The sequence below is a fragment of the Nuphar pumila genome, chromosome 13, assembly GCF_984573655.1.
Source record: "Nuphar pumila chromosome 13, dmNupPumi1.hap1.1, whole genome shotgun sequence".
Lineage (NCBI taxonomy): Eukaryota > Viridiplantae > Streptophyta > Magnoliopsida > Nymphaeales > Nymphaeaceae > Nuphar > Nuphar pumila.
This window is the reverse complement of record NC_143261.1, coordinates 14114396-14123630: the sequence shown is the minus strand read 5'-3', so window position 1 is coordinate 14123630 and position 9235 is coordinate 14114396. Positions and strand designations below refer to the sequence as shown.

The 9235-nt window shown below is 40.1% G+C and overlaps 1 protein-coding gene across 1 annotated transcript; it reads left to right on the top strand.

The window, feature by feature from the left end:
• The first annotated feature begins 2316 nt into the window (after window positions 1-2316).
• Window positions 2317-9235, top strand: LOC149817844 (uncharacterized). Its single transcript, XM_089984135.1, has 3 exons — window positions 2317-3536; window positions 8153-8498; window positions 8666-9235. The coding sequence occupies exons 1-3, from the start codon at window positions 2389-2391 to the stop codon at window positions 8924-8926; spliced, it is 1755 nt and encodes a 584-aa protein (XP_089840261.1). The 5' UTR covers window positions 2317-2388; the 3' UTR covers window positions 8927-9235.

The window sequence follows — 9235 nt, the reverse complement described above, 5'->3', positions numbered from 1 at the left end:
ACAGTAAATTGGGGCGGATGAGAGGGATAAGGTTTCCACCCCCGCCCTGTCTCAAAATTCTGTCCTCCATCTCCGCCTTTATCCTTGCACTGGTTTTGATTTTAAACTTCATCACCACCTTTATCTCCGTTTCATGTCTTCCATCCCTAGTCCAAATGAGGCGGGGCGGGGCTCCATTTTTCCTAGGTTCACTGCCATCCCTAAATAAGGAGGTTGAGCCGTCGAAAGGTCGATCACACCGACCAGAAGAAAGAGAGGAAGGAGAGTTTACTGGAGAAGCAGGGACCCAAAGAAAGAAAGGATCGTTTTAGCTTTAGGATTAAAAATTATGAATATATATAAGGAAGTTATATGAATTTTTATTAAATTATTAAAGGTATTTTAGTTATTTTACTAATGAGAATAGGGGATCATGAACTATCCCGCAGTGTTGTGAGAGGCGTACGCCTCAGTACCTGAAGCGTCCGCCTCAGAGGCGAGGCGCACGCTCAAGGTACTGAGGCGTTGCTGTGATGCGCTTAAAGTAAATATAAAAAGTTTTTAACCCAAAATCTGAGATTTCTGGGTTAGAAGCAGCCATGTTCACCATAATAATGATGAAATGTTTCACTAGTGCGAGGCGTTGAGTGTGATGCCACATATTTTTACGATATTTTAGATAATACCACGGATACTTGAGAGTCTCATGTTGTGAGAGGCGTACTCCTCAGTACCTGAGGCGTACGCCTCGGCCAAGCGCAGGCCGTCACCTCACCTCATCGCATTTAACAACCTTGCTATCCCGCACCCGATTTGATTTTAACCTCCATCTCCAGTCCAAACAGAGTGAGAGAGGGTGAGGCCCCATTTTCCTTCAGTCCTAAATTATGCAACTGACCTGCTATCTTGTTAATGGTTTTCTTGAACTCCTAAATTATGTACTGGAAGTTTTCTAGAAATGATATGAAACATAATTAGAAATTTCTCGGAAAGGCTTCCTAGTTCCAACCTTTTCCTCCTCATATCACATCGACTTTATTCCTGCCAACCACCTGCTGAAAAATGGCCAAACTGGTGTTGCACTTTCCCGACAACACCAGCCCAGTCATTTTCTGGCTGGACCAGTACCGCCCGCAGTTAGTATCTCGCCGGAAAATGGTCGGCCAAAGTTGAGATGGGAAGAGGTTGGTGGGATGGGGGGTGAGAGGAAAACGTTGAGGAGGAGATCAGTTTTTTCATAACCAGGTTTTACCAAAATCTGGTTTAGCGTCCCCCAAACACTCCAAAACCTAGTTTATGCTCAAAATTAGGCATTGAGCATCATCCAAATGGTACCTAAAAAGCTGACTTAATTTGGATGATTTGAATATAAGCGTACTACAAACTCATGTGAGAATTGGTGGTTCCTCTCAACTTCAATATAACATAAATTTTACAAAATGTAAAAACATTTTTATATAGGTCTGTCTAACCCGAGCTTGACTATCCAAAAAAAATTATGTCAACATTAAAAAGGCAATTCTCATGTCAAAGAAGTTCATGTGCATTGGTTTTTGTAAGTCATGAAATTCGGTACATTGTGAGCCGTTGATTTTGAAGATCTTTAAAAACTTACATGTATGCCATAATCGCAAGATCCAAACCTCCACCCCCGTTTCATGTCCTTCATCCCGATCCAAACGGGGGTGAGGCTGGGCCCCATTTTCCCTTGGTCTATTGTCATCCCTTAGAAGGATTGGAGATAGGGCGGGGTGGGGGAAAGGCTGGGGCCGGGGAAAGCGTAAGTCTATCCCCGCATGGGGATGGATTTTAAACTTCATCCCCGCCTCCATCTCCGTTTCATGCCCTTCATCTCTGGTCCAAACGGGGCGAGGCAGGGCGGGGCTCTGCATTTTCCTGGTCCACTGCCATCCCTAACGAGAAATTATCTGAAAGTTTTAAACAGTAATTTCTCATGATATTTTTATAAAAACATAAATATTGCATTTTAAACATGATATTTATTTTTTATCAACTATTAATCTAAAAAATCATGTGTTTTTTATTTTAAATATTGTTATTTGTATTTTTGAAATATATATATATATATATATATGTTTACATTTTTTATTTTATTACTAATATTTTACCAAAAAAGTGAGTTTTTTTAAAAAAAATCTATTCACTTGTTTTTAGCTGCCGATATTTTGGCGTTTTAAGCTGGAGGTACTCTTTAGGGAGCACGAAGATATAAAATAACACCAATGAGCTGGCGAGTGAGCATGGTAGTTCTTTTATAAATATAAAACAAAAAACAAAACAAAAAAATTTACTTCCAACCAGTTGATGGATCGAGCTGGTCAGATGAACCATACTTAGAGAAAGAAAGAGAGGGAGAGAGATTCCATTGTCCTTGAGCAGCTCTGACCAATGACCCGTCATCGTCACCCTTACCAAGTGTCAACTATCACATCCCCAAACTCACCCAACTCTTCGACTCCTCCTCCCCTCTTCTCTCTCTCTCCTCCCAACCTTCCTCCTCCTCTTTTAGCTATGGCTACTGGCGCGGACGATCCATCCCAGCCCCTTCTCCTCCACAAGACACCTCCATTGGCATCACAATCCACACCAGACACAGAAGATCAGATCGATTCTTCATCCAACGACTGCCCACCTATCGTCTTCAACTACGGGCCGAGGAGCTTCCGCGACCTCCCCTTCCTCTTCATCTTCGTTGTCTTCGTCCTCTGCACCTTCGCTTTCGGGATTTTCTGCATTGCCCACCGCAATTCCAACTATGGTAGCGTCGGATCCTTCGTTTTCGACAAGAACACATCTTCTTGTGTCGCCTCGTCGGCACTTCTTGATGGAAGAGGATCATGGTCGTGGCTGAATGCTACCAACATGGAGGCCAGGCCGTTCTTGAAGGATTTGGTGTGGACCCTCGTGATCACCTTGGTGTTGAGCGTGCCATTCCTCTTGATTCTCCTTTGGTTGCTGAAGAATTACGCGAAGCAGATCGTTTACGCCTCGCTTCCGCTCTTCGTGCTGATCCCCGTTGTTGTCGACGTCTTCTGGTTCGTCGCCTGTACCGTCAGCGAGAGTTGCAGGGAGTCGTTCCCGCTGGCTTACCGGCTCCTCTTGCTCCTGTTCGTTTTCTTGGTGATTGGGGTAATAGTGTGGATAATTGTCGCGAATTGGCACAGAATCGAGCTGACTGTGAGGATCTTGGGGACATCCGCGCGTGCTCTGGAGAACAACCTGGGGCTTCTCGTGGTTCTGCCGAGCTTGACGGTCGCCCTGCTCGTTTACTTCACGCCCATAGTTGTGTTTCTGGTTTTCGCTCGGTTAAATGGCAAGATTGAGCCTCGATTGAGTGGTAGCTCCGATGAGTTTTCGTGCGTCTGGAAGCAGGATCGGTGGGTGCCTGCCTATTTTGCATTGGCCATCCTTACCATGCTGTGGTCGATGACGGTGATGATCGAAGCTCAGGTGTATATAATTAGCAGGACTGTTGCACAATGGTACTTCGCCAAGGATGGTTCAATGATGCGCCGTAGGATAAGGAGTTCATTCAGGTGTGGTTCAGTGATTCCCTATTCTATGCAAACTCTCTCTGTTTCTTTCTTCTTTTCCTTTCCTGGGTGTTATTAGGATATGTGGGTATTAAATTTCCAATTGCCCATTATGAATCACGCATGCAATCTTCTGCATCAGATTTTTAACTTCCAATTGCAAATTTACGCAAAATTAGATTCTTTTTCTATTTTTGGTTTCTCTACCTGGTTTGCAGGAATGTGATTATGTGGTTTTCCTTGACTTTTCAGCTCTCTTGATTCCAAAACATGGAAATGTTGAATCTGACCCTTCATATTGACTGGATGCTTTTTCTTGTGTATAGAAAAGTTTTATTTTCTCGTATCGTTTGATGATTGGTTGCACGAGGTGGGTAATAGAAATAGGTTTCGGACTTGGGCGTGGGTGGATGCTTTCCAGCTGATAGGTGAGACAACTACATGCAGTACTGTTAGAAGAAAGCATAAGAAATTCTTTGGTATGGTCCTTTGGGAAGGTCTCATGTTGCGCCTGCCCGTAGATATGGTTGTTATGGTTTCTAGCCACTGCTAATCAAGACATAAGCAAACCATGCGTCAGATATCGTATGTTGATATAGTTTTCATCCGCAGTGCTGTTGCCGTGGTGTGGATCTCTTGCAATTGGAATCCATGTGATCTGAAATCACTTGTGATTCCATCTCATGTGATTCAAAATCATATGATTTCAAATCACAGGGTCGACAATGTGATTTGGAATCACGAGATGCGAGTAAAACTGCACCAAATATGATTCCAAATCTCACTGCACCACCTTCTCACATTTGTTTTTATGTGAGGAGTGGGACAAATGAGAATTATTCTCACACAATGGTGAGGGAATGATTCTCATTCTGGGCCAAGCAAACGTGCCGTAATAGTTATGCTCATGGCATCCAATAATTTGCAAGCAAACAGGTCCTTAACGTTTTAGAGGTGCTACTGTCCTATAAGGTTTGACTAGCCATACTCTTCATCGTTTTTTTCAGTTGGGCAATTCAGCATTTTTCTAGCCATTCTAATTCTTAATTGCCTTAGTTGGGGGGGCAGTACACCCCAAAAAAGGATGATTGGATTCTTGAAAGGAAGAAAATCCCCAAGGATTTATTATGTTTCAGAAGGCCCACCTTTCAATCTCGACACCTAGTTTGTCATTCCCATGGTGAAGATTTTTTCAAGTATCCTGCTTGTAACTTGTATGCTTGTCAAGGCATACCTGTGGTATTGCCCGAGACAGTCCCATTATTTCTTTATCTATGTTATCCAACACCAAGAAAAATGCATTGTTTATGTACGTCAAGCATGTGTGGCTCTTTTGGTTGATGTCAACAAAAAAATGTTTTAGTTTACTAGTCAGGACTTATCATATGTAACTCAGCTTATGACGCCATGAACATTGTAATTGTCTACACTGGGTTCCAATTTGATATTAATTGAATTGTGCTCATTGTTGCAATGGATGTTTGTTTTACTAACCACCATTGATGTAATAGGGCTGCCATCACAAAGGAAATGTCATTCCAAAGGGAAACTCTCCTCTTGCTCACTCGTTCTCTTGTCAGGCTTTGTTTATTGCTCATTCTACAGAGATGGATCATATTAGTAAGAGTTCCTTATTTTCCACGTGGTGCTTCAAGCAATCTTGAAAGTGTGCTTATAACAGAAGAATCTCTAGTTTCCATCACTAGAAGGGGGTTTCATAAAGAATCTATTATTTGCATTAAAAATGGTTCTTTCAAGTTTGTTTTTTCTTTTAGATAATCTTTCATTTTGTAAGTTCTCTGTCTAAAGACCTTGGTTGTAGAGTCACAATCTTCTCTAACCACTGATAGTTTAGGAATTAAAACAATGGAAGTTCAGCTAGTGCAGGTAGCAGGAAGAATGAATTATATCTCTTGGACAACCTTCGTACAACTATATGCTCTTATAAACCTAAAGCTATAAAACTTCTTTGCTCTGTAGCATTTTACATTAGGGAATCTTTCTTTGTTCATGGTACCCATCATACATCGTGCTCCATGCTGTCCTTAGATCATGGAATTAAGGGAACCTTTGACATGATGTGCATCAAAGAGCTAACCATAACAGTGTGTTTCCTTTTCCTCGCCAAAAGTAATGTTTCTTTTATAATTGTCTATTCTGTTGTTTAGGGGCCGACTCTCGTGTATTCTCTATTTGAATTCAAATATTTTGTTTTGTTTGTTGATGATTATTTTCACTTCGCATTTGTTGAAGTCCAAGTACAGGTTGAGCTCCAAATTTCCTCTTTATTGTTAGTGGGTTCAAACTCAATTTAATGCGTCTATGAAGAAATTATGGTCATGTTGGATAGTATTCTTTTTACCAAGTGTATAATTATATTTACATTGATGGAATTAAGCAACATACTTCATGGTTTAATATCTCAGCAAAATAGTTGCAAAGCAAAAAAAAATCGTATTCTTTTGGAAGCTACCAGTTTTGCTTTGAACATGATTTTTTCCAATAATTTTGATTTGATACCAGTCTTACCAGTACCAATCTAATTAATAGGATGTCATTTATAGTTTTTGGAAGCAACTCTCCTCTCCAAGTCTTGAGTGGAACTACTCCCATGCTTCTCTTTTCACCTAAAATCTTTTGTTATGCTACTATGTTAAAGATCTCAGGCCTAATAGAGACCGAGGCTATGTCTCTTTTTATGGTATGCTCCATGTAAAAAAGCATAGAAGTATTAGATAATTATACCCAATTTCTAGAAGTTGGCATGTTTTTAATGGATGTTTAATTCTTTAAAATTTTCCAATAATTCTCTTCAAGAACTCCTAGTTTCCCTAGTTAAGGGGTATTAGAATGTAAATTTCCATGATGTTCTTTCCATGGTTTACATCTTTAATGTTTCCCTTAATATTTTTTTTTCTTTTTTCTTTTTAATTTCTATGGTGAAAATACCATTATTGTATTGCTTGGTAGTAATCTATGTCACACAGACACTCCATGTTTCCCTTCGTACCCATGTCAACACGCGTGTCCCCGTGTCGACATGCGTACCTGGACATGCCATTTTACCCTCCTTACATATGAGTTTGTATTCAATTTATAATTGATAATTATATTTTGAGTTTATAACTTTATATTTTCAGCATATAATATATATTTTAGATATAGCATATATTTAGATTATATTCAGTTTATTTTGTATTTATGTGATATTTAATATATATATATATATAGCCGTATCCCCGTACCCACATTTTTTAGAATTTCTGTGTCGTACCCTCCGTACCCATACCCAGGTGACATAGGTAGTAATGGTTATAATTCTAATGGCCAAGGAGTCGGTGATTAAAAGGAATAAAGACATATGTTAGAGAGGAGGAAAATGTACTCTTTAGACTTCTTACTAACTCAAGGAAATGGCATAGAGACTTTGGTCATTTTCATTATTTTCTAGACAAAATTTTTGAAGTAGAAAAAGGAATCTTCATTTGACAAAGAAAATTTTAAAAATGATTTTTTAAAGAATTTTGTTAAAAAATTTGTATTTTCTTATTAATTGCTCCCTGGCCACCCATGCGGTCTCACCCTTCACCTGGGCACAGACCAGTTCCTAGGCTGCTTATCTCACCTAAGCAAGAACCCAGACATGCTCCTAGCTACGTAGAATCAAGAGACTGCTAGTGATCATCTTGTTGCCACAGGAGCGAAAAAAACTCTAGAAACTACTGAAAGAACCAGCTCATTACCACGTGACAGGGGCTGGGATAGCTTGTCTATGACATGGCCATAACTGGAATGCATATGCCTTCTATAAGGGTGTTTCAGTCATTTACTATATTGCATGTTGTCTTTATTTTTTTTTTCTTGAAAGGCAAGCTGGGGTTAGGCAGACCCCTACCAGTTATACAATGATACCATTGGGATTCAAACTTGTAATCTCCCAACACAAGGTGATGTGCACTAGCTGCTCCTACCAGACAAGCGGAGCCCCATTTGGTTATTGAATGTTGTCTTTAGCCTGTATGTGTTAACTAAAAATTTGTCATGGGTGCTGAGATAAGGAATTCATGTCCCAGTTTATTCAGTCTGTTATTTGTTTAATGTTCCTATGTCTGACTGCAATTTATTCTCAATGTGGTTGCTCTGCCTATGGTGGGTCACAGGGCCTTGGGTTGCAGCTATGTATGTGATTGGAAATTTCAAATTTCAAATTTCAAATTTATGCATTCCAAATATTACTGGAAATTAAATTTAAATGGAGATTGTGTCTCTCTCCATGGAGGCAAAGATGTGCTAACACATGATTCGTCAATGTAAATGGGCATTGTTTGAGAAGCAAGCAAACCTTGTTGATTGTCATTAGCTTAATGCATTGTCCCCTTTTTGCTCCCTCAGTCAAGCTGGAAACGTTCATTGCCTTAGAATGTTTTTGGTTTCTCTTACATCAGTACATATGTGTTTGTTCTTTTTTTTTCCTTCCCCCATCAATGTTGTGAACTTGTTTTTAAGGAAAAAATAGCAGCAATCATCATATTCTGGTATCAGTGGATGAGCAAAACGGTTAGAGATTCTTTCCTCATCTTAATTCATGCTTGATGTGGCTGCTGGCTTGACTGCTGCAGGAATGCATTTGGTCCATCCTTTGGCACCGTGTGCTTTTCAGGCTTATTGATTGCTGTAGTCCGTGTTGTGCGAGCTGCTGTTGATAGTGCAAGACGAGGAGGTGCAGCTGGAATAGTGAATCTTGTTCTCCAGTGTTGTGTCAGATTCCTACTCTCAGCCATTGACTTTCTCAACAAGTTCACAATAAACTTTGTAGCGATAACTGGTGAAGGCTATTGTTCTGCCTCTAAGATGTCATATGAACTTCTTAGACGCAATCTTCTCTCTGCTGTCTTTGTTGAAACGGTCTCTACACGTATTCTGTTGGGAATTATATTTGTTATATCAGCAATCTATGCGATCGTGGTAAGTCATCCTTGCCTGCATACTCTCATTGTACTTGGGTACACTAACAATGCTTAGCATCAAATTCTGCCATGTATTCGCTGGCCTATTCATTGCTAGGTTTCTCTACGATACCAAAGGTTTGCTATCTGATTTTTCTGATGATAAGCTTTTTCATTTTGAAATAGGTCTGTGCAATATTGAGGGCTGTGAGTAACCTTGGAACAGATGTATACTTTGTCGCCGCGCTTGCGTGGTTGCTTCTCTTCATGGTCTTTTCCTTCTTTGTCCATATCCTGGACAGTGTCATTGATACCATATATATCTGCTTTGCCATAGACAGAGACAAAGGAGAGGTCTGTAAGCAGGAGGTGCATGAAGTGTATACTCTACTTCCCCTCAGTAAGAGCGATAGGCCTTCCCTTTCAGGCAGAACTTCTTTGGTTTGATGCGTTAAATGAGTTTCTTGTAGTCCACTCAATGTAAATGAGGACCATTTCGGCTGGCATCTGTGGGGTATTACTAACATGCTATCAGGCGCATGTTGGAAACTTGGAATTTCTTTGTGCCATGAGTTTTTCTGTAAAGCAATGATGGTCTAAAAAATTGGTCATCTGGTGTCATATTTTCTAACGTTGTACTGAATCAATTCTTTGCAGTATGCACCATGGTACCAATTCAGTTGTTTTCATTATATTTCCAAGCTGGACACATCTGAACTTGACACTTACGTATAAGCTTCATTAGTGAAGCAAAAA

What these genes read in the sequence shown, in the direction of transcription:
- LOC149817844 (XM_089984135.1), top strand. Translation starts at nt 2,389, where the DNA reads ATGACCCGTCATCGTCACCCTTACCAAGTGTCAACTATCACATCCCCA. An exon ending in AGGATAAGGAGTTCATTCAG is followed by an intron (nt 3,537 to 8,152) that starts GTGTGGTTCAGT and finishes TGACTGCTGCAG; the next exon opens with GAATGCATTTGGTCCATCCT. An exon ending in CAGCAATCTATGCGATCGTG is followed by an intron (nt 8,499 to 8,665) that starts GTAAGTCATCCT and finishes ATTTTGAAATAG; the next exon opens with GTCTGTGCAATATTGAGGGC.